The following is a 26,934-nucleotide window of genomic DNA, read 5'->3' as shown; positions in this document are numbered from 1 at the left end:
CTGGTCAGCGCGCTCACCTCCCATTGCGAAGGTTCTGAGTGCGAGTCCCAATGCGGGCGGTGCGTAACAGGGCGGGTTACACATATATCACCACTTGTGTGTGTGTGTGTGTGTGTGTGTGGGCGTGTGTGTGTGTGTGTGTGTGTGTGTGGACATTTTAGGGGAAGCTGAGCTTCCCTTGCAGTCTTAGAGCAACCGCCACTGATTTCAAACCAGACTGAAGTTGTCTATGAATGGAAAACATCACATTCCCAAGGAGGACTAGGGCCAGGTGTGCAGGCTGAGAATTCTGGTCAAGCAGCCAGATCCTCTGCCGGCTGTAGGGATTGCTCCACTAATGAATACAGCTTTTCCACAGCTACTCAGAAAGTCCAGCAGTGTATTAAAATGCTTTTTGGTGATCATTCATTGACGCAGCGATGTGTCGTTGTATAACCACTCGCTGGACAGACACTGGCAAGGCTTGGAGACGAGAGAGGAGCATGTGGAGAATATCAATGATTTTTGCGCAGAGAAAACAGTGTGTGATGGTGATAAAGAAATGGATGTTTCTAACTATACATGCACATACATGCAAGACACACCCACTTGGACCACTGGAGAGGGTTTTACATGAGCACACCTGTTCCTTGTTTCATCTTGAGCAGTGTTTCTTAACCTTTTTCGAGTCACGGACCCACTTAAGAATCACACGGAAGCTATGAAACATTCACACAAAGACAACTGTGCATTCAGTGTGTTTATTCTGCTTTATTTATCGATATTTTATTGTTATATGCATACACAGTATGACAATATGTAAGTAAATGTAAAAAAAACTACTCCATTTTATGCAAAAAGTTAGGGCCACTCATAACAATCCTGATTTTTTTAACCTCCTATGAAGACTATATGGGATCCAAGGACCCCAGGTTACAGTATGTCCACATAAACATGGATATTTTAAAACTCATAATTTTCTCCGCGTTTTGGCCTTTTGTCGACACAACAGCCTCAGCAAGGAAGCCCAGACTTCCCTCTCTCCGGCAGCTCCTGAGGCATTCTCAGGCCAGTTGAGAGACAAAGTCTCTCCAACGTGTCCTGGATCTTCCCCGAGGCCTCCTACGGGTCGAACATGCCCTGAACACCTCCCCATCCTGACCAGATGCCCGGGCCACCTCGCCTTGCTCCTCTCAATGCGGAGGAGCAGCGGTCCTACTCCGGGTTTCTCCCGGATGACAGTGAGTCTCACCTTCTGTCTAAGGGAGAGCCCAGCCACCCGTGGCCGCTTGTACCCACCGTCTTGTCCTTTTGGTCACTACAGGCGACCATAGGTGAGGGTAGGAATGTAGATCGTGTGTGCAGTACAGTTAGCATTAACACTCATTTGTCGGTGGACAAAATCATGCTCAGTAAAGCAGTTGCATAAAGTCACAGCTCAATGCGAGTATGGGACACTGTGAGACGAAAACATGATGTATTCTGGGTTCCATATGCTTGTATAACTTTTTCAAATATATAATGTATATATCCCTGCTTTTTGCGGGAGTTACCTTCCACGCCTACCAGTGAATTCTGGTATTCTGAAAATCTGTGAGTAATTGATAAACCGATAAAAATAGCTATTTTTATGTCTAAAAATATCCATTTTAGATTTGCCTGACACACTTATTAAACACATTTAAAGTATAAAGTCTAAACTGTATAGGGACTCACCACTAATGAATGATAATGATCCATGAGAAGATGGAATCGGAGTCACGGTGTCACAGCACACAACTATGGTGTATTCATGGGCCGCCGAGCAAAGTGCGAAATCTCACGACCTGACAAAAAAACATGACCAGTGAAGCATAAAGACAAACATGTAAAATGTGTGGGCGTCTTAAACAGTGGTACACGTATGGTGTACATTCCACCTGTATTGTCATGTATTTATACATTTTATTATTTTGGTGATTTTTACTCAGCTGTCTGTTGGGTTTTGCTAAACATTGCCTGATTTTAGTTGCATTTGGTGACACACCATAGCCGGTCCTTTGGTGCAGTTAGCGTCCACATTTTCCTCACTCTGCACTCCAGTCCGCTAGCAAGCTGACCAAGATTGAACGCCTGTTCAGTCCGACCGAACCAAAATGTGCATGAGAACCAGTGAATGGTGGCGGATAAAGACAGATTTTTTTTTTTTAAACACCAGAGTGGGGAAAATATGAGTTTTTGAAAACATTCATGTTTGTGTGAAAAGAACCGTTGAGCTAGAGTCTCAGTGGACATCAGTGTTGTGTGAGGTACAGGACTTAACTGCTGTGAATGGCAGCAACACCCTCCTCCTCATCAGTGCCGGCCATGCATCTGTTTATATCTGATTCCATGTCACTGCCTTTAAGACCAGGACACTCTGTGGAATATTCAATGTCTTCAGCGCACGGAGGCTCGTCATCTTCAAAACAGCTGGATGAGAGAAGACAAGATAGAAGAAGTTTGCATTCTGTCATCCGAATTTAAAATAGATGTGCGCAGTGTTATCTTAAATGAAGTGGAACTCAATTATTTGTGCAAGTTCTTTACAAAGTCAGGGGGTGATTAAATTGTCGAATATTTTTTTTTCTCCGCAAAGCGCCACGCGGCGGTTATGTCTTATGTATCTGGATGTCGGTTTGTGTTCAAAATAACTTGAACATTTCTGAATGGATTTGGATTACATTTTCACGAATTATCGGAAACGGGATGTTATACATAGATAATCGTGTTCCCTCATTCATCATTCTGTTCATAAAATACAATGAAAATGTAAATCCATCCATTTTCTGGACCTCTTCTCCTCTTTCAGGTCACGTGGGTATGCTGGAGCCTATCCCAGCTGACTCGGGGCGACAGGCGTTGTACACCCTGGACTGGTGTCCAGCCAATGGCAGGGCACATATAGACAAACACTCACATTCATACCTATGGACCATTTAGAGTCTCCAATGAAGCTAACATGCATGTTTTTGGAATGTGGGAGGAAACTGGAGTACCCAGAAAACCCACACGCACACACGGGGAGAACATGCAAACTCCACACAGAAATGCCCAAGGGAGAATCCAACCCAGGTCTTCCCATCTCCGGGCTGTTACTGTGTTGGCCAACATGCTAACCACTAGACCACCGTGCCGCCCCATATATAAAACTGCAAATGGTGATCAATCTTGTACCCCAAAAAAAACATGCACGCACTGCAGACACACCGACAGAAACATGCTAACCAGTAGTCCACCCAATTTGTGTTTTGTCTTTAAAATAAAGCACCGTCAAACTCTTTGCTTTAATGGCCATAAACGGCGGTTTTGACACTGCATTCGTCTGCTGGAGTTAAAGGTCAAACCCAAAATGTTTGTGTCACTACTCTCACGACATTTCATTTTCCATTTTTATGCCAGAGTTCCCGTTTCACGGCTTTTATTTTGTAGCACTTCCGTTTTCAGTAGCACTTCTGTGTTCTGTCTTCTTCACCTCTCGTTCATCTCTCGTTTGCTAATTTTAGTCGTCCTATTTAGTTCAGGTGTGTGCGCCCTTGGGTTGTTGGAGCATTGTCAATGCACTGCTCGTTGTTGGAACCTGCCACTGCACGGCTATTATTATTATTATTATTAAAATAAACATTTTACCTGCACTTGGGTCCCATCCTCCGCATCCTGGGGTCGTGCCACAGCACCACAATGCCAAAAAGTGACAACTACATCATTGGTTTGTCAGTTTGTGTTCAAAATAACTTGAACATTTCTGAATGGATTTGGATTACATTTTCTTGAATCATCGGAAACGGGATATGTAAGAACTGGTGAAATTTTGGGGACAATCCAAAATTCACAATTTTCCCCAAATTCACCCTTTTCCCTACAACTAATTCTTACCTGCTACTACTGCCACATTTACTACTGCCAACCGATTCAACTCATTCCAACATCAACTCCAACAAGGCATTCATGCTATTAGCCACAGTACAAATATTCCCAAGTTTTTTTCTTCCGGAAGGCAAAATGCCTTTGATCTAAAGAGTTCTAGCTATTTCCACATTTCTCAACCCGTTCGGACCATTCCAACATCAAAGCATTCAACTAATAATAATAATAATAATAATAATAAGGACATTCATGCCATTTTCCACATACCAATAATTCCCATTTTTGCTAACATTCAGATTTTTCAGAATGCAAAATGCCTTTGATCTGAAGAGTTGTAACGACTTCCACATTTCTCAACCCTTCACACCGTTTCTAAGGCAAAATTCTCAACTCATTTGGGACATTTAGCCTTCCCGGTATATTGTGCAATCATAACTAGCATTTTAAGCTATTTTCATAGGTAGACACATGTACAGTATAAAAACTGAGCACTATCATGCTAGGTGTTAGCATGCTAACACGCTAACATTAGCGTAAATTTTTTTATCCATTTTCATAGATAGACATACATATAAAATTGATGTTTGTCTCTATTTTTTAAAATTGGGAATACTTTAGCGACTTTCATTTTGTTTGGAAATTTTTAAGTTTCTGATGTACGTCAGCGGATCACATTAATGACCCTCGTTGCTTTACATTTACTGACAATATCAACACATTCCTTTTTTGTCACATCAGTGAGGAACCTGGAGTTGGGATTCCTGTCTATGCTTTCATTCCCTTCCTCCACTGACAAAACATTTGGGATCCTGTTTGTTAACTTCTTTTTATATGTTGGATACATTTTTTCTACTTCTTTCTTCTTTCACCAGCATCATTAAATTTGCGGATGACACTACAGTCATCGGACTGATCACTGGTGGTGTTGAAACATCATACAGAAGAGAGGTGGCGGACCTCATAGCTTGGTGTCGTGATAATCTCAATAAGACTAAAGAGATGATCATCGACCCAAGAACAAGGGAAAAGGAGCCGCATAGACCCCTGTTTATTGATGAGACTGAGGTGGAGAGGGTGAAAACCTTCAAGTTCCTTGGCACACACATCAGCGAGGACCTCACCTGGTCTCACAACACCCAACAAATTCTGAAGAAGTCCCAAAGGAGACTTGGAAATTTGGCATGTCCACCACAATCCTCAGTTGCTTCTACAGATGCACTATGGAAAGTGTCCTTACTGCCTCCATCACTGTTTGGTACGGTAACTGTACAACACGTGATAGGAAGGCACTCCAGCGGGTGATCAAGACCTCACAGAACATTGTTAGGGCAGCCCTCCCCTCACTGCAAGACATTTATAAAACTAGAGTCCTACGAAGAACACACAACCTCATCAAGGACAGCACACATCCACAACACTCATTATTCACACTCCTACCGTCAGGCAGACGCTACAGGAGTTTGAAGTCCAGGACCACAAGGCTGGCAAACAGCTTTTACCCACAGGCCATCAGGCTTCTCATTGAAGCACTCACACACGCCGCACGCAACACACGCACACACTCATAGCACTTTATGTATTTATTTATTTATTTATTTGTATTATTTATCTGTATTAATGTCTCTTCTGTTGTTGTTGTTTAATTAATTGGTATTTATGTTTCTTATGTTCTTATTCTTTCTTGTGTTTTCTTTCTTTTCTTGGGAGAATGAACAGAATAAGAATTTCATTGCATAGTAGAACTACCTGTTTTACTGTGCACATGACAATAAAACTCTTGAATCTTGAATCTTAATTTGTACATCTGTTTCCTGTTTAGTGCTCTTGAGTACTACCTTCTGAAGAAGCTGCCGGTCACAGCTGCTCCTCATTAGTAATTAGGAGGTTTCTTATGACGACTTGGCCATTTGCTCATGTGATTTTTTCTTTATGCGTTCCCCACATAATATTGGCACCTCCAAGCGCTTTGCTACTGTTAGCACATTGACCTCCTGATGACGCAGTGTCACAGGAGGAAGGAGGAACGACCGCTGTACCACTTGAGCCATGTCGCCCCTTTGGGGCTTCATATTTGCGAGCAAATTTGCAGCGTGGGACAAAGTTAGAAGATGCGTTCAAAGACCGTCAAACAAAGCGGGACATGTCGCCGTATTAAACATGCAAAAACTGTGGGATTTGTACGTGTATTATTTTTTGAAATAATGGCCCATATTTCCAAAGTGGGTATCCCTTTATATGTTATTATTTATTGTTTCCCTTGGCCCGGTGGTTGCCTTAGAGCAGGGGTGTCAAACTCGTTTTCATTGAGGGCCACATCGCCGTTATGGCTGCCTTCATAGGGCCACTTGTAACTGTAAATACATATCAATATAAATGTAACCTCAAGAGAGGATTACACAATTGCCCGTGCATTTGATTATGTTTTGACTAACAAAATGATGGATAACTTGCTTTGAATTGAGAAGTGAAGTGAAAATGTCAAGGTGACAAGCAGACATTCAGGGATTTATTTATGATAACAAAAAATGCTCAGAATATCTGATCAGATAATATTAAAAGTTTAGAAAAACTGCACGCAGTACAACTTTTCTGTCGAAATGAAAGAATATATAAATTTAAAAGGAAAAAGATGAAGTGCATTATTGACACACATAATTCCCAGGCTTTTGCAGGCCACATAAAATGATGTGGCGGGCTACTTCTGGCCCCCAAGCCTTGAGTTTGACATCTGTGCCTTAGAGCATGCTCGGAGACATGATGTGCTCTTTTAACACATTGGAAATGTGTTAAAGCTCTCCCTTGTGTTGTGTTGACAGTAGCCCATCTTATTATTATTATTATTATTATTGTTATCATGATGGCTGATTGCTGTTATTATTGTGCCTGTTGTGAGATCAATAATTCTAAAATATAAAAGTCCGTCTTTGACGTTCAAGTCCTGTGCGTGTTACTGGTGACACCTAGTGGCCAGTAGGCTACAGTTCATCAACGTCTTGTATTGCCTCAAAGGAAAACTGAAATTTATTTTGGAATTCTGCCCATCCACAATCCCTATGTAAGACATGAATATGTCTTTCTCATTTTAAAGACCGACCCGAGCTATTTATCTCTTGAATGGCTTGAAAATGGTTAGGAAAACATCTTACTTGTGTGATTTATGGTCTAGGATGTTGTGGTCCAGGTTGACGTGGTTGATCAGTTCTTTGCCATAAAGGACCCTCGTATCTTCAGTAACGGACAGCAGACTGTGGCAAAACTTCATTCCCATTTCTTGCAGCTCCCCGATTCCTGTCTGCAGACCCTATAAACATACAAAACGAGTGTAAGAGGAGAACCGACTGAATTTGGCATACCTGATGCACACTAAACGCTAAAAATACTGTTATACCCCCTTTTCCGGCAAAATCCCAGAAAAGACGTATTTATACGTTTTTTTGTAAACCCAAACGCTCGCTCCCCAAGACGTATTTGTACGTCTTTTATGTTTTTTTGCATCCCACCACGAGCTAACACTGCTAATGCACTAGGCCTCCTGCATGACATCATCGATAAACACGAGACCAAACACCCAGACGCTGTATTTATTATATCTGGCGATTTCAACCACTGTAACCTCAGGACTGTCCTCCCCAAATATTACCAGCATGTGAGCTTTCCCACAAGGGAAAATAACATCCTGGACCAAGTCTACTGCAACATGAAAGGTGCTTTGAAGGCTGTTCCAAGACCCCACTTTGGAAAGGCTGACCACATCTCTATATTCCTTTATCCAACATACAGACAACTTCTTAAAAAAGCTCCCCCTGTAAGTACAGCAGTTAAAGTGTGGAATGAAGAAACTGATCAAGTACTTCAGGACTGCTTTGGCTGCACAAACTGGGATGTGTTTAAAACTGCAGCGGGGAGGGAAGATTGTACTGTTGATTTGGATGAATATGCTTCTGCTGTTACTGGCTACATTAGCACATGTATAGAGACTGTTACCACCACCAAGTATTACAGAAAATACCCTAACCAAAAACAGTGGATGAACTGTGATGTAAGGGCTAAGCTACGTGCTCGTTCGACTGCATTTGTCATGGGCACCGCTGATGACTACAAAAAGGCCAGATATGACCTGAGGAGGTCCATACGAGAGGCCAAAAGACAGTACAGACAGAAGCTGGAGGGCTACTATTCCACCTCAGACCCTCAGCGCATGTGGGCGGGGCTCCAGCACATCACAGACTATCGACAGCAGAGTAGCGTAGCCACGTCCAGCCAAACCACACTTCCAGATGAGCTGAACGAGTTCTATGCCCGCTTTGATACCCAAACTCCTGATGAGCAGAGACGCCTACGGTCGGGCGTGATTGGGGAGGGGAGCTGCCTTGCGGGGCTCCTTTGCTCCTGCTGTGCCACTGACCTGTTGCCCCCCAATTTTAATCGCAGAGTAGACACTTAGGGTTTGGGGGGGCTGGCCAGGTGAGGGGCCCTCCGAGCGGCAGCTGTCCCCCGATTTTAATTGCATCATTAGCTATCATCCACATACACTCCATATACATGCACACAGATACACCATCCTCTTTTATTTTATTTTATTTATTTATTTATTTTTTTTAATTGCATCATAGACACTATCACACCTTATCACATACACGGGTGGGGCGGGCTGGATTGGGGTGCCTCGTGCACCTCGGCGTCTGCCCGCCAGGGTCGGCGGTGTGGCCGGGGGCCTGGCCGTCGCGGTGGCTCGCCCGGGGCGGCCTGGCCTGTGGGGTGCCCTTGTCTGGTTCGCCTGCCCTTCCCTGGGGTGGCCCTCTGGGGCCTGTTGATGCCGGGGCTTGCGCCGGGGGGGGCGGCTTGCGGTGCCCCCCCTGGACTGACACGTGCCGCGGGCGCCTCTGCGCTCTTGGGGCGGGTTCGGCGGTCTCCGGGGGGCGGTGCTGGTGCTTCGGGTGGCCCGTGTGCTGTCGCGGCGGCCGGTGGTTGCTGCGCTGTGGCGGCTGCTGGGGCGCCGGGCCAGCTGGTGGGTTGGGGCTTGGTCATGCTTGCGGGTACTGTGGGCCTGGGTGGCGGGGTGGGGGTGGGGGGGCGGGTGCCCTGGGGCCGGGCTCGCTGGGGGGGGTCGTGCTCTGCCGGGCGCTTGGGCGTCTGTCGCCGTTGCTTTGTGCGCTGCCGGGCCGCTGTCTGTGTCCTCGCCTCCCCCGGTCTGTCTGTGGGCTTGTCGGGGGTGGGGCTCCGGTGCGCGGGTGGTGCGCTGTCGGCTCTGGTGGCATGTGGCTGGTCTGGCTTCTGGTGGTATGTGGGGGCCGTCGGCTGGTCGGCTGCTGGTCTCGCCTTCTCGGCGCTGGTGCTTGGCCTCCCTGCGGCTTGGGGTGTGGTGCTCCCGCTCTCTCTTCGGGGTTTGCTGGCCCGCGGGTCTCGGTTGGCGCTGTGTGGTGGTTCGCCTGGCTGCTCGCCCGTTTTCCCGCCTGCCTGCTCGGTTTCCCGCTCTCCTCCTCGCTGACTCCCCTGTCTGCCTCGCTGGCGGCGTCCTACCGCTGGGGGGGTGTGGCCGGGTGTCTTCCTGCTCCCCGGCGGTCTGCGCTCTCCGCCCCTGGGTTCTGAATCGTATGTCTGGGACCCCGGGGTCCCCGGCTCCGCTGCTCCTTGGGTTACCAACGGGGGATAGGGTGGGGCTTCCGGGTGTCGGGCAGTCGACCACTGTGTGTGTGTGTGTGTGTGTGTGTGTGTGTGTGTGTGTGTGTGTGCGCGCTTGAGTAAGTAAGAGTGTGTATGAGCGTGCGCATAGGGGTGTGTTTGTGCGTAGGAGTGTTTATGTGCGTGTGTGTGGGTGCGTAGGAGTGTGTATGTGCGTGCGTGTGTGTATTTTTATTTATTTATTTATTTTAGTTATTTATTTGGGGGGGGCATACAGGGGTTTGCTCCGTGGGGTCAGGTGCTGGGCGATACATCTCTGCCGCCCGTGCCTCCGCCGGGTGGGTGGAGGGTGTGCCTCCTGCATCCCTTGGCGGGGCGGCCCTGTGTCGGGGGTCGGGCGGGGGTTGGCCCGGGGCGGGCCGGGCTCCGCTCCCTGGGGGTGGGGGTGGCGGTGGGGGGGAATTGGCGCTTCCGGCGCGGGCGGGCTTCTTTCCGGCTGTGGAGGCGTCTCTGGGCCTGCCGGTTTGTGGCCCCCGGTACCCGTCTGCCTTTGTGGGGTGTGATCTCTCGCTGGTCTCGGGGGTTGGCAGTCCTCCGGCCCGCTGGCGCCCTGTCCTTGGCTGGGATTACCTCTCTTCGGCCCCTTACTGGTCTTCCCGGGGGGGGGGGCTCTCTGGGCTGGCTCTTGGGGCACTACAAATGATGACTAATGATGACTTAGGGTGGCTGAACCTGGGGAGCACACAGGACGCACCTCTCATGGTGACATCAGCTGATGTGCGCAGGGTTCTAAACAAAACAAACCCACGAAAAGCAGCAGGGCCAGACAACATCTCAGGACGTGCACTTCGGGTTTGCTCATCAGAGCTAGCTGATGTGCTTGCTGACATATTTAACCTGTCGCTTGCACAAGCATCTGTACCGACCTGCTTTAAGTCCACCACCATAGTGCCCGTACCCAAGAAGAGCAACGTGACCTGCTTGAATGACTATCGCCCTATAGCACTCACTCCTATTGTTATGAAGTGCTTTGAAAGGATAGTCATGACCCACATCAAAAAGAGCATCCCGGCGGCAACTGTGGACCCTCTACAGTTTGCATACCGCCAGAACCGGTCCACGGATGATGCAGTCAACACTGCCATCCACACAGCCCTTTCTCACCTACAGGGCCAGGACACATACGTCAGAATGCTATTTATAGACTATAGCTCTGCTTTTAATACAGTCAGCCCCCACAAACTCACTAATAAGCTCCTCACACTTGGCCTGTCTCCCTCCCTCTGTAACTGGGTGTTTAACTTTCTCACAGGCAGACCCCAGTCAGTCAGAGTCCACAACCGCACATCCAGCTCAAGAATTGTGAGCACTGGGACCCCACAGGGGTGTGTGCTGAGTCCACTCCTCTACACGCTCTTCACCTACGATTGCGTGGCCTCCCAGAACAACACCAGCATCATTAAATTTGCGGATGACACTACAGTCATCGGACTGATCACTGGTGGTGTTGAAACATCATACAGAAGAGAGGTGGCGGACCTCATAGCTTGGTGTCGTGATAACAATCTCCTTCTCAATACAGATAAGACTAAAGAGATGATCATCGACCCAAGAACAAGGGAAAAGGAGCCACATAGACCCCTGTTTATTGATGAGACTGAGGTGGAGAGGGTGAAAACCTTCAAGTTCCTTGGCACACACATCAGCGAGGACCTCACCTGGTCTCACAACACCCAACAAATTCTGAAGAAGTCCCAAAGGAGACTGTACTTCCTGAGAAGACTGAGGAAATTTGGCATGTCCACCACAATCCTGAGTTGCTTCTACAGATGCACTATGGAAAGTGTCCTTACCGCCTCCATCACTGTTTGGTACGGTAACTGTACAACACGTGATAGGAAGGCACTCCAGCGGGTGATCAAGACCTCACAGAACATTGTTGGGGCAGCCCTCCCCTCACTGCAAGACATTTATAAATCTAGAGTCCTACGCAGAACACACAACCTCATCAAGGACAGCACACATCCACAACACTCATTATTCACACTCCTACCGTCAGGCAGACGCTACAGGAGTTTGAAGTCCAGGACCACAAGGCTGGCAAACAGCTTTTACCCACAGGCCATCAGGCTTCTCAACGAAGCACTCGCACACGCCGCACGCACACACTCATAGCACTTTATTTATTTATTTATTTATTTATTTATTTATTTATTTATTTATTTGTATTATTTGCTTGTATTAATGTCTCTTCTGTTGTTGTTGCTTAATTTATTGGTATATATGTTTATGTGTTTATGTTTCTTATGTTCTTATTCTTTCATTTGTTTTATTTCTTTTCTTGGGAGAATCAACAGAATAAGATTTTCATTGCATGGTATAACTGCTGTTTTACTATGCACATGACAATAAAACTCTCTTGTATCTCTTGTATCTCTTAAAGAGCTGATGACACAAGTGTACAGTAAGAGTTTTCATGCAGTTTTAAGCCATAAAAGCGCCTACAAGGTGGCAGAAGTGCATTTGATAAGAGCTCGGCATACACACTCGACAGCAAGGAGGAAGTGAGAGAGCGTGGAGCAGTGCAGCGTGCAGAAGGTTGTGCATTGTAGGGAAATTTGAACACATGAACACGCGCATGCTACTTTCATGTCAGAAGCATTTTGGGTGTAGACCAGTGATAGTTCATGGTTTGGCGCTGGTAATAAACATACGGGATGTTATACATAGATAATCGTGTTCCCTCATTCATCATTCTGTTCATAAAATACAATGAAAATGTAAATCCATCCATTTTATATACCGCTTCTCCTCTTTCGGGTCACGTGGGCATGCTGGAGCCTATTCCAGCTGACTTGGGGCAACAGGCGGGGTACACCCTGGGCTGGTGTCCAGCCAATGGCAGGGCACATATAGACAAACACTCACATTCATACCTATGGACCATTTAGAGTCTCCAATGAAGCTAACATGCATGTTTTTGGAATGTGGGAGGAAACCGGAGTACCCAGAACCCCCCCCCCCCCCCCCCCCCCACACACACACACACACACACACACACACACACACACACACACACACGGGGAGAACATGCAAACTCCACACAGAAATGCCCAAGGGAGAATCCAACCCAGGTCTTCCCATCTCCGGGCTGTTACTGTGTTGGCCAACATGCTAACCACTAGACCACCGTGCCGCCCCATATATAAAACTGCAAATGGTGATCAATCTTGTACCCCAAAAAAAACATGCACGCACTGCAGACACACCGACAGAAACATGCTAACCAGTAGTCCACCCAATTTGTGTTTTGTCTTTAAAATAAAGCACCGTCAAACTCTTTGCTTTAATGGCCATAAACGGCGGTTTTGACACTGCATTCGTCTGCTGGAGTTAAAGGTCAAACCCAAAATGTTTGTGTCACTACTCTCACGACAGTTCATTTTCCATTTTTATGCCAGAGTTCCCGTTTCACGGCTTTTATTTTGTAGCACTTCCGTTTTCTGTAGCACTTCTGTGTTCTGTCTTCTTCACCTCTCGTTCATCTCTCGTTTGCTAATTTTAGTCATCCTATTTAGTTCAGGTGTGTGCGCCCTTGGGTTGTTGGAGCATTGTCAATGCACTGCTCGTTGTTGGAACCTGCCACTGCACGGCTATTATTATTATTTTTATTAAAATAAACATTTTACCTGCACTTGGGTCCCATCCTCCGCATCCTGGGGTCGTGCCACAGCACCACAATGCCAAAAAGTGACAACTACATCATTGGTTTGACCCCAGTGTGCCAACTGAGGTAGCGTCTCACTGCAAATGATTTTCCACTTGCCAAGATTTAAAATCCTATTTGTAGACATGTTAGATCATTTGCTAGTTTTAAGGGCTATTTACTCACTGACTTTATAGTATAAACTTCATTTTAGACTGAGGGATTACTTTTTGTGTCGTTTAGTTCATAAATGTTAAAATTGAGCAAATAACTCTCAAAATAAGTTATTTTGGCTTTCCCAACAAATAAAAAAACCCTATGATTTCAGTCCTGATTATTTCTAGGTAGAGACATTTTATTTTTTAAATGTAGACTTTCTATCTTAACATTTGGTCAGCCCTTTTTTTGCAGTGTAGGTTGTTGACCCCCTTTTACGCATTATGCATACACGCACGATAATGAACACTGTGATCAAAGTTCGGAAAGTTCCATCACACAAATGTACAAACCTTGTATATTCCCTGGTCGAAACCATTGTAAGTGCTTTCCATGGTGTAACTTCTCAGCACGCCCATTTCCCTCCAAACAACAACTCTGGCTGTGGATGAACGCGACTTCTCCACCTAGGAAAATGTAAAAAGTAGGAAGCATTTTTTAGAAATAACCAAAACTTGTATTTATTTATTTTATTTTATTTTATTTTATTGAATTTAATATATATTTATTTATCAAGATTTTATTTGAGTTTTTTAAATAAGCTTTTGTTACAAACATGAATGTGTGGAATTGAATGTGGTTATGAAAACAACTCTTCAAAGCCTTAAACATAATGCAGCCAAAGTATTGCTGAATTTACTTTTTGATTCCACAATATTGTTTGGCTTCTGTAAACGAACCTCTGTCAGTCAGGTCCCTAATCCAAAAAAAGATAAAATTGGAAAAAATGGGCATGCAAAATGCTTTTAGGGTAGGGCTAATCATTCCACATGGTTATTGATCAATTTGTGGTGTGATTTAGAATATAGGACTTTTTTTTTTAACAAACTCTCTCCAGCGCAATAGTCATTTATTGACGGTCTCTAGTATAAACAACCAGCGGTTAGAGCGGCACTTCCTGTGCCAGCTCCGCCCACCAAGACAGAGGAGTCCGGACACAGTGAGAGGGAACTACTGCTGTAGCTACTGAGCCCAATATCCAACATCCAAAGTGAAACTAACTTCACCACGGTGTCACGGTGAGATGTCTACATGGTGCTGTTGCGTTTTCTTCTTCTTGCGTGTGATGGGAGTTGAGTGGCCACCAGCTTTGAAGCGCATTACCGCAGTGTGGCCCAGAGTTACAAACTACAGCAACCAGATTGGCCCGATCTCGGAAGCCCATTTTATCGATCTTCAAAATACAGCGGAACAGCAGCCGATCCCAATCCTGAAGATTGGATCGGGATCCCTCAGTGATATCTTTGCCCAAAGTTATCATGTGGTCAACATCTGGTATCGGCCCAAGCCTAACCATGTCTGTGATAACATTGCTGCTGGATTTGCTTTATTTATCACCATGCTTTCAGGGTGCTTTCATGACTTGAAAAAATGCAGAGGACGTGGTAAATGTTAATTGCATTGATCAGACTGACATACAGGGTGATTCAAAAAGAATGCACCAAAATCAGCACGCAATATTTCAAAAAGGAAAAACAATAGAAAACAAGTGCTCAATGTGGCCGCGCCTCAGGATGTGGCGGGCCACCGTGTTGAGTGCAGCTGTTCTTCCATCTTTCATGTCTTGGATATTTGCTGGAAGTGGTGGAACATAAACTTTGTCTTGAACACAACACCACAAGAAAAGGCACCACAGTGTGTCACTCTCTGTGCTTGGCCTGCCACATCCCCAGACCTCACGGTGGTGCGTTTTGGGAAGAATTCTCATATGGGCTTGATGTTATCTGTGCTGCCGGGGTTGGCCACATTGAGCACTTGTAAACGATGAAATAAAAACTTGCAGGTATGTACAACACGTGTCCAAGCTGGAGTTTTCTATTGTTTTTCCTTTTTGAAATATTGCGTCCCGATTTTGGCGCACTCTTCTTGAATCACCCTGTATTATAAAAGCTGGAATGATCAAATCAGTTGTTAGTATTACCATATAGTTGCAGCTGTTGAAAGAAAAGGCTGGTGCAATACGATCTAAGGCCTTTGCAATAGTCTACAAAACAGAGAGAAAGCGGTAATGAAAAAACAACATTGACAACCATGGCACAATCTTCTTTTTTCTTTCATTTACTGAACTGCAACAGTGGCATTTTCAACACTCCACTTCCAAACCAGGAGAGCATTTCATTGTAAATGCCATGTCACTTTAGAAAGCTTTGCAAGACAGCAAACGTTGCTCACCCGATATCCAGGGTCCTCTTTCAGTCCTGCTGTGTCAACAGCAGAACCCGACTGCCAGAGAGTTTCCTTTACGCTGCAGCCATACAAAAACACGTTCTTTTTTCGAGAGTGGCCATGATAATCACAGAAGACCTGACAGAGAAGACATGGAGAGGATCTTTAACCACCACAAATGTAAGCCATTAGAAACTACAAGAATTTTAGAACTGACGATATGTTCATACAAAGATTCATACATACACACTCAACAAAAATACAAATGCAACACTTTTTGTTTTTTCATGAGCTGAACTCAAAATATGTAAAAAGTAAGGCAGGGCAAGTTTATTTATGGAGTGCTATTCGTACACCAGGTAATTCAAAGTACTTTACAGAAAACAAGGGTACAAATCATGACATAAAACCATTCTAAAATCATTGCATAAAATTCCATAAATCATTCCATGAAACAAACAAAACATAATTAAGAATGAACAGTGCAGATAAAAAAATCAAAATAAAAAACACTGTCAGTTGTCATTTGCACAGTTGAATGGAAGTGTTTTCAGTCTGGATTTGAACATTGCCAAAATTGAGGATTGTCACACAACTTCTGGAAGACCGTTCCAGATTTTGGCAGCAACACATTGAAACGCAGCCTCACCGTGTTTAGTCCTGACTCCTGACTGGGCACCCGCAGGAGACCACTCCCTGAGCTTCTGAGAGCTCAAGATGGTTCATGTGGTTCTAACATGTCAGAGATATACTTTGGCGCAAGACCATGAAGAGACTTCTACACAAGCAGAGCTCTTTTAGAGTTCTCTGAGCAGAAAATAAATATTCGGTCAATAACAAAAGTTCAGCTCAATACTTTGTAATGTTACCTTGGTTGGCAATGACAGATGTCAAACGTTTCCTGTAGGTCTTCACCAGGCTTGCACATACTGGAGCTGCTATTTTGGCCCATTCTCTAGATCTCCAGTGTGTTTGGGATCATTGTCATGCTGGAAGACCCAGCCACATTTCATCTTCAATGGTGTCACCGATGGAAGGAGGTTATTGCCCAGAATTTCACAATACATGGTCCCATTTATCCTTTCCTTAATATGGATCAGTCATTCTGTCCCCTTTGCAGAAAAGCAGCCTCAAAGCATAATGTTTCCACCCCCATGCTTCATAGTGGGTATGGTGTTCTTGGGATGCAACTCGGCATTATTCCCCCTCCAAACACGCCGAACGCAGTTTATACCAGAAAGTTCAATTTTGGTCTTATCTGACCAGATGACATTCTGTCAATCCTCCTCTGGGTCATCCAGATGGTAAGTGTCAAACTTTAGACGGGCCTGGACATGTGCCGGCCTAAGCAGGGAAACCATTGGGGCGCTGCAGAATTTTAATCCATTACGACGTGTGTTACTAATAGTAACCTTTTGTTACTGTGGTCCCAGCTCATTGACCAGTTCCCCCTGTGTAGTTCTGGGCTGATTCCTCACTTTTCTCAAGATCATTTTTACCCCACGAGGTGAGATCCTGCATGAAGCCCCAGATCAAGGGAGGTTGTCAGAGATCTTGTGTGCCTTCCATTCCATTCCATTCCATTCCATTTTCCTCCGCTTATCCGGGTCCGGGTCGCGGGGGCAGCAGTCTCAGTAGGGAAGCCCAGACTTCCCGGTCCCCGACCACCTCCTCCAGCTCCACCGGGAGGACACCGAGGCGTTCCCAGGCCAGCTGTGAGACATAATCCCTCCAGCGTGTCCTAGGTCTTCCCCGGGGCCTTCTCCCGGCTGGGCATGCCCGAAACACCTCACCAGGGAGGCGTCCGGGAGGCATCCGGACTAGATGCCCGAGCCACCTCAGCTGGCTCCTCTCGATGTGAAGGAGCAGCGGCTCTACTCTGAGCTCCTCTCGGATAACCGAGCTCCTCACCCTGTCTCTTAGGGTGCCTTCCATTTTCCAGTAATTGCTCCAACAGTTGATTGCTTCTCACCAAGATGCTTGAATTCCAGATTGGCTCCGCCCAGCCAGGTCTACATTTTTGTCCCTGGTGTCCGTAGACAGCTCTTCGGTCTTGGCCGTGGTGGAGGTTGGAGTCTGTTTGTTCGAAGGTGTGTACAGGTGTCTTTTATACAGAAAACGATTCATTCAGGTAACCATTAATACGGGTACAGAATGATACAAAAAGGCCTGTTTCAGGGACCACAAAATGGGTCAACAATTGAATGCTGTTCTGCAGAAATGGAGGTTGACCGACCCTCGGCAGTTGGTGCAACTCATTCCTGCAGGGGTTCCAAGTTCTGGAGTACTTACTACCTCCTCTGTCTGCGTAAAAACAGTGCTGGGAACAGAACACACTGTGGTACTATACCCTCTTGAACATCAGTTGAACAGCATTGTACTATAGAAAGTCATTTGTTGCTACTAAAATGGCAAGAAAAAAGGGAATTGACAATAGGAGAGGCAGACCATCTGAACACTTAAATGGAGCATTTTCCATTTTCCAGGTTTGAAATCTTTTAGAATTTTCTGTAATGTTCAAAGGCCAAACTATATTCAAACACCCCCACGCATACTTGGTTAAAATGTCCATGAGAAAGTCGCTTCGACCAGACGCTTTTCATAGCAACCAACAAGCTTCTGGCATAATCCTGGCTAGATATTTGACCACTCTTCTTGGAATAATTGCTAGTCCTTATTAAATAAAATTGACCACACTGTGCAAACCACACAAAGTTGTGTGAATTTGAAATGTAGCAATGCAGCATGTTTTTAGGCATAGTAGGTTTGTGTATTTGTGTGAATATTTTTTGTGTTCCTGTTCTTTGTTAATTGATCTGAGGGTCACACTTTACAATAAGGTACCAAAAATACAGTCGTTACTGAGGAACTAATGAGAATTGGCTGGGGTTAGGAGAGTTCGTTCCTCATTAACTGCTCTCATTTTGTGTACCTTTTTATTGTAAAGTGTTACTGATTTGAAATTGATGTGACATGATTTACAAAGCTTATTTAGTACTGTATACATGCCCACCTTGTCTTGAACTGAAACGGCTTGGGGAAAATGTGACATAAGGCATCAAATAATTGCTTGTTTAGACAAATTATACGTTTACATTTAATGTAGGTTCCGCTCAGGGTGGACTTCCTGTTTTTTACGTCAGGCACCTTGCTTAGGACCAATGGCAAATTCAAGCCATCTGCTGTTGAAATGTGTTTATATAAATGGTAACTTGTATAGCACTTTTCCACCTCCAAGGCACTCAAAGCGATTTGACACTGCGAGCACATTTACCTACTGGTGACCCAACTGGGGGTTCAGTATCTTGTCCAAGGACACTTTGGCATGATCACGGGAGGACGTAGGATCGAACCCGAAAGCTACAGGTTGGGAAACAATCACTCTGCCACCTGAGCCATGCCACCCCCACTGTCTATTCTATTCTATGATGCCAGACACATTAATGTCAAATCAGCCAGTTGGATGAAAATCTCAACTGTGTGTTAATAAAGCCCATCAAACGTTCCATTACGCCTGGCTCTCTGACCGGGACAGCTGTGTGGATGAGGTACTCCAGCGAACTTGCATATATTCATAAATCAAGGTTCACACACACGAGGAAGATGTTCATCTTACTCGGGGAGTTCGTCCAATACTGTTGAGGTAGTAAAGGAAGCCTTTGGTATGGTAGATGGTTGGACAGAGAACAGGGTCTGGTTTACACCACTGACGATTCAGGTCTTCTCTGTTCAGATCACAACGATTCCTGCAGTGAAACAAATCAAATATTGTCAATTTAATCAGTCGACTTCTCAGTCTGGACACCCGGAAATTGTTCTGGCCTTTTTGAAACAGACTGGATGCATCTTTCCCCCCCTACCTTTTATTCAATAAAATTAGGGCTGTCAAATGATAAAAAATTTAATCAATTAATAAAATGTAAATGTAAATGTAATTAATTAATAATCAAATTAATCAGTTTTCAAATTAATCTTGATTGATCAGCATTTGCCACTATGCGTGAAATATGCCCATTTTTGCTGTATTTTATGAACAGAAAGATAAATAACAGGCCACAGTTTTATACATTTGTATGGATTAACGTCTCCAAATTAAAAAAATATACCACACACGTCTGAAAATCTATCGCTAGTCTCTTTCAATAGTAGCATTTGAATCGAAAGTTAGCCGCATCTTTATGAGCCATGAGGGGTCCCATTCAAACACACCACATAACTTAAGTTGAATGCACATCTTTTGAGTGTAAATGTATTTTCTAGACTTTCCAAGCATACTTAATGCAAATTGTACTCCCGCAGTAAGAGTTACGTTAGTGAGAGATAAGAATATATATATATATACTTCTCAAAATAATTAGAGGAACACTTCAAAAACACATCACATCTAAACTGGGGGAAAAATGACCTTGAATATGTTTCCTGATAATAAGTGGGTGATGTATTAGTAACAAAATGATGCCACATCATTTGATAAAAATGAAAATGATCACCCTATAGAGGGGGGAAATCAAAGACACACCAAAAATGAAAGTGAAAAAATTATGCAGCACACTGGTCCATTTTGCTAAAATGTCATTGTAGCAACTCAAAATGATTCTCAGTAGTTTGTGTGGCCCCCACGTGCTTGTACGCATGCCTGACAACGTGGGGGCATGCTCCTAATGAGACTACGGATGGTGTCCTGGGGGATCTCCTCCCAGATCTGCACTACAAATACAATTTATTATTATTCAGTTTCCTCAGTCTGGAGGGAAGCTTCCAATCTCCCGCTGTCATGAACGTATACAAGCAATGATAGCAATGATAGGAATCATGATAGCTAAATGAACTGAAACTATAAAACTGAAATATGTATAAGGCATTCAGCAGACTTATTCAAAAGACGCTGTGACATGTAGTATTCTACCCTGGTCACTGGGTATCAGTAATGTGGCTGTAATGTTCGCTGAGGCACACAAGCATCAGACTTGATTGCTGGAACATCAGGCTTTTTGCAAACAGGCATGATAATCCCTAATAAAAACACAGGCCCTCATCCACGTCTAGCTGAAACTCGACTCTGAACTCCTGATGTCACTTCCTGTCTGCCAATCACTCAGCTCCCCTAGCACCGAAACACATTTACAGCAACACACACAAGCATGAGTCTTAAATGTCTTATTTACTCTTAGTATGTCCAATATATTGGAGTGTATATGAGCGTCTATGGGTGTCAAGGTGGTTATAGGGGTACTAGTTTGTGTCTACAGGGCTCTAAAAATGTTAAACCGTATTTAGAAGGTCGTACACAGGTTTTGTATGCTGTACGAAAGTATTCCATATAAATATGGAATCCTACTTCATGGAAATTCACTTATTATGATCGGGTCTGGAACCAATTAACTGCCATAAATGAGGGATTACTGTATGGAACAGAATATATTCAGTATTCTGAAAACTTTTGGGACATGTAAAACAATTTTATTAGATAATTTGAAGATAATTTTACAGTTATTAAAAACCTGATACACACCCCTGGAATAAGCCTGTATCAACCCGAATATTAGCTACACATTTTGTTCAATATCGACCAACACAATCATCACTGTTTTGTTTTCTGACACAGCATGACTGATTTATTTACTGCTTACTGTATTTGTCAAGTAAACATCAGTCAGTCAGTCAGTCTACTCACATTCCATTAATGACTCCATCTGGGTTTAATATGGGGATGATCTTGAAGACAAAGGCCTCTCTCAGTGCTGTGGCTACTGGATCACTACTGCACAGAAACTCTAGGGTGCCCTTCATTACCCAGCTAGCGTTGGACTCGCCAGGATGTACACGACTTGTCAGCACAATAAAGGGTCGATTGCCTGGAGAGAGACAAATCATCATCATAGTTTTTGTTGAAATTATATTTAAATTTCATTTACATAGTTTGAGTTGATGGGAAAGGGATGGGATGTTCACTTGTAGCGGCTAGTTATGTAGACAAAAAATGTTTGATGGCTTTGCTTTGCATTGAACTCCACTATAGAAGTGCATGTTTTCTACACTTGGGTTTGTCCATCCATCGTTTTCTATGCCGCTTATCCTCATCAGGATGTGCATGTGCCACTACTTGCTTTTTAACGTCAATCACTTCCACCCCCACTGCAGCATCCAACCTATAGCAACCGTTTCCCGGCCACGTTCCCTTCACAAAGCCAAAACAAGTATGTCTGCCGGGTGGGACTTCCTGTCATTCTGAGAATGATATAAGTTTTGCACCCTGCAAAACATGCCATGAAAAATATCTGGCGCCTTTAAAAACCTATAGTTTGGTGCGGAATTTGGGTTTTCAATTTCATCCATGGACGATTGGTAAACCTGTAAATATATATATATATAAATAAAACCTGTAAATATATATATATATATATACAGTTTTTATACACTGTTACAGTTACAGTTACAAAAATTAAAGGAACACTTTGAAAACACATCAGATCTAAACTGGGGGAAAAATGATCTTGAATATCTTTCCTGATAATAAGTGGGTGATGTATTAGTAACAAAATGATGCCACATCATTTGATAGAAATGAAAATGATCACCCTATAGAGGGGGGAAATCAAAGACACCCCAAAAATGAAAGTGAAAAAATGATGCAGCACACTGGTCCATTTAGCTAAAATGTCATTGTGGCAACTCAAAATGATTCTCAGTAGTTTGTGTGGCCCCCACGTGCTTGTACGTATGCCTGACAACGTGGGGGCATGTTCCTAATGAGACTACGGATGGTGTCCGTAGTGTCCTGGGGGATATCCTCCCAGATCTGGACCAGGGCATCCATGAGGTACCTGGACGCATGGAGGAGATTCCAGGAGACAGGTAGTTACACCAGGAGAGCTGGACAGAGCCGTAGAAGGTCCTTCAACCCTCAGCAGGATCGGTATCTGCTCCTTTGTGCAAGGAGGAACAGGATGAGCACTGCCAGAGCCCTACAAAATGACCTCCAGAAGGCCACTGGTGTGAATGTCTCTGACCAAACAATCAGAAACAGGCTCCATGAGGCTCCTGAGGGCCTGACGTCCTGTAGTGGGCCCTGTGCTCACTGCCCAGCACCGTAGAGCTCGATTGGCATTTGCCATAGACCACCAGAATTGGCAACTACACCACTGGTGCCCTGTGCTCTTCACTGATGAGAGCAAGTTCAACCTGAGCACATGCGACAAACGTGAAAGGGTCTGGAGATGCCGTGGAGAACGTTATGCTGCCTGCAACATCATTCAGCATGACCGGTTTGGTGGTGAGTCAGTGATGGTCTGGGGAGGCATATCCCTGGAAGGACGCACAGACCTCTACAGGTTAGATAATGGCACCCTGACTGCTATTAGGTATCGGGATGAAATCCTTGGACCCTTTGTCAGAACCTACTCTGGTGCAGTGGGACCTGGGTTCCTCCTGGTCCACGACAATGCCCGACCTCATGTGGCTAGTGTATGCAGGTAGTTCCTGGAGGATGAAGGAATTGATACCATTGACTGGCCCCCACGTTCACCTGACCTAAACCCAATAGAACACCTCTGGGACATTATGTTTTTTTTTGTTTTTTTTTTACCCCTGTCCTGTCCAGTCTTTAAAGCAGATAGAATTGTAGATCTAAATGCCGTCAAGTGCTCAACAGATTTACTCTGCCAGGGAGAAGTGTGATATACACTTCCCCTGTTATACAAAATTTAATTGACTTTGATGCTTGTTATAAAGCAAATTTGGAGCGACCGGACCGGAGCAGGAGGGGACAGAGAAGAAGAGAAAAGGAAACAGGGGGGGGTGCGGGGATGAGAGGGGGACAAAAAAAAAAAGAGAGACAAGAGACAAGGACAACAGCAGCAACAACAACAATTGTGACAACAAGAACAGAACAACAGAAACATACAGAACGACATCAGCAAATAAATGTCTGTGACAACTATAAAGACGAACAAGGACTTAAGGACAAAGGACAAAACAATATCAACAACCACAAGGATAACGCTGTCAATGACAATCACACATAATAGTAGTCATGAAATGATGAATTATGACAGTGATCACAATGACAATACTGCATTGAAACAGTCACACATAATAGTAGTAATGAAAATGATTATCCATGTATCCATGATAGTGAACAGAATGATAATTACTGTAATGCACATCATTGTAAAAAACAAACCAAAAAAAAACTATAGTAATACTGCTGATATCACCGTCGCTGTAATAAAACCAACAACATAACAACACCCTGGTTAACTCAGTGAGTAATGTGGGGAAGTACGTATGTACTGTGAGTGTGCATATGTACAGGTATCTCTGTAAGTGGGGAAGACTTCATACATATAAAGGTGCAAGAATGTGTGGGCGTGTAATTGTCACTGAGAATGCATGAAAGGAAAGGGGCCGCCTTCCACCTCCCAGAGAGCCCCGCCCCAAATAGCCAGGCCGAGCCCCCGCCGTCAGAAGGTCACCAGGCCCACAGGGGCAGGCAGCACAAAGATCAGTGCCCCAAGAGCCAGCCCAGAGAGCCCTCCCCCCCGGGAAGACCAGCAAGGGGCTGAAGAGAGGTAATCCCAACCAAGGACAGGGCGCCGGCGGGCCGGAAGACTGCCAACCCCCGAGACCAGCGAAAGATCACACCCCACAAAGGCAGACGAGTACCGGGGGCCACAAACCGGCAGGCCCAGAGACGCCCCCACAACCGGAAAGAAGCCCGCCCGCGCCGGAAGCGCCAATCCCCGCCCCCCGCCACCTCCAGGGAGCGGAGCCCGGCCTGCCCCGGGCCAACCCCCGCCCGACCCCCGACACAGGGCCGCCCCGCCCAGGGATGCAGGAGGCACACCCTCCACCCACCCAGCGGAGGCACGGGCGGCAGAGATGTATCACCCAGCACTCGACCCCACGGAGCAAACCCCTGTATGCCCCCCCCCCCCCAAATAAATAACTAAAATAAATAAATAAATAAATAAAAGTACACACACGCACGCACATACACACTCCTACGCACCCACACGCACGCACATATACACACCCCTACGCCCCCATGCGACCCCCGGGGTCCCAGACATACAATCCAGGACCCAGGCGCGGAGAGCACGGACCGCCGGGGAGCAGGAAGACACCAGGCCACACCCTCCTAACGTTAGGACGCCACCAGCAAGGCAGACAGGGGAGCCAGCGAGGAGGAAAGCGGGAAACCGAGCAGGCGGGCGGGAAAACGGGCGAGCAGCCAGGCGAACCACCACACAGCGCCAACCGACACCCGCGGGCCAGCAAACCCCGAAGAGGGAGCGGGAGCACCGCACCCCAAGCTGCAGGGAGGCCAACCACCAGAGCCGAGAAGGCGAGACCAACAGCAGACCAGCTGACGGACCCCACAAACCACCAGAAGCCAGACCAGCCACATGCCACCAGAGCCGACAGCGCACCACCCGCGCACCGGAGCCCCACCCCCGACAAGCCTGCAGACAGACCGGGGGAGGCAAGGACACAGACAGCGGCCCAGCAGAGCACAAAGCGCAACGGCAACAAACGCCCAAGCGCCCGGCAACAGGTCAGTGGCACGGCAGGAGCAGAGGAGCCCCCAAGGCAGCTCCCCTCCCCAGCCATGCCCGACCGTAGGCCACCCCCCACAGTCCTATATATATGTGAGGTGGTGCAGTGGCACAGGAAGGACGGGGGCCCCACACCCCAACGCCACCCAAACCGAGCAGGGGGGGACCAAGGACACATGACCGACCGGCCACCCACCACAGCCCAGGCTCGGGCGAGCCACAGGCCGCAGTACACACCACAGGCTCTACCCAGCCCGCCAGGACGCCCAGTCCGGCCCACCCAACCCCCCAGAGGCGAAACCCACAGCGCCCCCCAACACCGGAGCCCCACCGGAGGTAGCGTCCACAGCGCCACCCCCAAACCGCCAAACACCACGGACCAGCCACATGCCCCAAGGCAGATCCGACCGCCACGAGGACAGCGGGAACCGCGCCCACGCGCCTCCCTCATACCACCACGGCCGGCAAGGGAGCAACACCACGACGACCACAAGAGCACCGGACCCCACATAGAGCGGAGCACGGCCACACCCATGAAGCACGCAAGCCAGAGGCGCCAGGGAGGGACAGAGAAGCAAGCATCGCACGACAGGGCCCACGAAAGGAGCGGCCCCCCGCCTGGCGCCCAAGCAGATGCCCCCGCCCGCCCCGCCCCCCACCACGCCCCACCACCAAGCCCCCGGCCATCCACCAACACGCCAAGGGAGAAACCCTGGAGGGAGAGAGACAACCGCCGGCCAGGAAGCAGAGACCAGCCAGACACCAGGAGGTAGCAGGGACCGCCCGCCAGCCCCCCGCCAGCCCCACCTCCAAGCCCCCGGCCAAAGCCACCCCCCGACCACGCCACCCCGGAGCAAGCATCCCCCCGCCAATCCTGGCCAGCGCCACGCAGAAGAACACCACGCCGGCCGCCCCCACGCGCACCCACCCGCTCAAGGACCCCACATCCCCCGCCCACCAAGCCACAGCGGCCCCGTCCCTGAAGGGAGAAAGCAAGGGATGCTCCCCACCCCAGCACCACGCACCCCCCACCCCGAGCCCAAACTGCACATCCGCAACCCCCACCTCCGCGCCCCCAGTCACCCGGGGGACAGCCACAGGTGCCGGAGGACAACAAGCAGCTCCCACCTGTCACACATACACCACACACATAAATCGGTAAAATAAAATAAAATAAAATAAATAAATAAAATTAAATTTTAAAAAAAATAAAATAAAATAAATAAATAAAAAGGGGCAACCCAAACCATCCTACCACCCAGGGGAGAGAGCTCCGCGGGGGCAGCTGGGCTCAGGCACCCACGCCCCCACCAGGGGAAGAGGCCGGCCCCCACACCCTACACCGGACGACCCCACGAGCAGGAGGGCCCAGGGCAGACCCCGCCCCACCCCTAGAGGCAAAGGAGGCGAGGGAGAGCCAGCGCCACCAGCCGCACACGGGCCCCCCCAGCAGCAGTAGGCGCCCGGCACCCGCAGGATGCAGCACCCCGCCCACCCACCTACCCCGGAGGCCAACCAACGCCGCCCCCCGGACGGCTCCCCCGCCCCCGCCCCCGCCCCATCACCCAACCCGGATCCCCCCCCCCCCCCCCCCACCAGCCCCCCCAGGCAGGCAGCCCAGCAAAGAAGACCCGGGACACCAAGCCCGCCCCCGCCCGTCCCCGAGGTACCAGGGCCACCCAGCGACCAGGACCACACCCCATGCCAGATGAACGAGACCCCCAGGGTCAGAGACAGACGCCCTCACCCCCCTGACAGTCAGGTCAGGGAATTAATTATTGGTGCCCATATAGACTGAAATTC

At 47.0% G+C, this 26,934-nt stretch overlaps 1 protein-coding gene across 6 annotated transcripts in view; it reads right to left on the bottom strand.

The window, feature by feature from the left end:
* Positions 1–280: 280 nt before the first annotated feature.
* LOC129181477 (cytosolic carboxypeptidase 4) overlaps positions 281–26,934 on the bottom strand; it is a 98,782-nt gene continuing 72,128 nt past the window's right edge. For 5 of the 6 annotated variants that reach the window (XM_054776734.1, XM_054776735.1, XM_054776736.1 and 2 more), the window contains 7 exons: positions 21,249–21,429; positions 19,191–19,320; positions 15,581–15,712; positions 15,330–15,392; positions 13,702–13,815; positions 7,011–7,165; positions 281–2,430 (listed from right to left, as the gene is read on the bottom strand). In XM_054776734.1, coding sequence (XP_054632709.1) covers positions 2,277–2,430; positions 7,011–7,165; positions 13,702–13,815; positions 15,330–15,392; positions 15,581–15,712; positions 19,191–19,320; positions 21,249–21,429 — 929 coding nt within the window. In that variant the 3' untranslated portion in view covers positions 281–2,276. The remainder of the gene's footprint in view (positions 2,431–7,010; positions 7,166–13,701; positions 13,816–15,329; positions 15,393–15,580; positions 15,713–19,190; positions 19,321–21,248; positions 21,430–26,934) is intronic. The other variant, XM_054776738.1, reaches the window with a different exon arrangement.

This window comes from Dunckerocampus dactyliophorus, chromosome 5, assembly GCF_027744805.1.
Source record: "Dunckerocampus dactyliophorus isolate RoL2022-P2 chromosome 5, RoL_Ddac_1.1, whole genome shotgun sequence".
Taxonomy (NCBI): domain Eukaryota; kingdom Metazoa; phylum Chordata; class Actinopteri; order Syngnathiformes; family Syngnathidae; genus Dunckerocampus; species Dunckerocampus dactyliophorus.
This window is presented reverse-complemented; position numbering and strand designations above follow the sequence as displayed.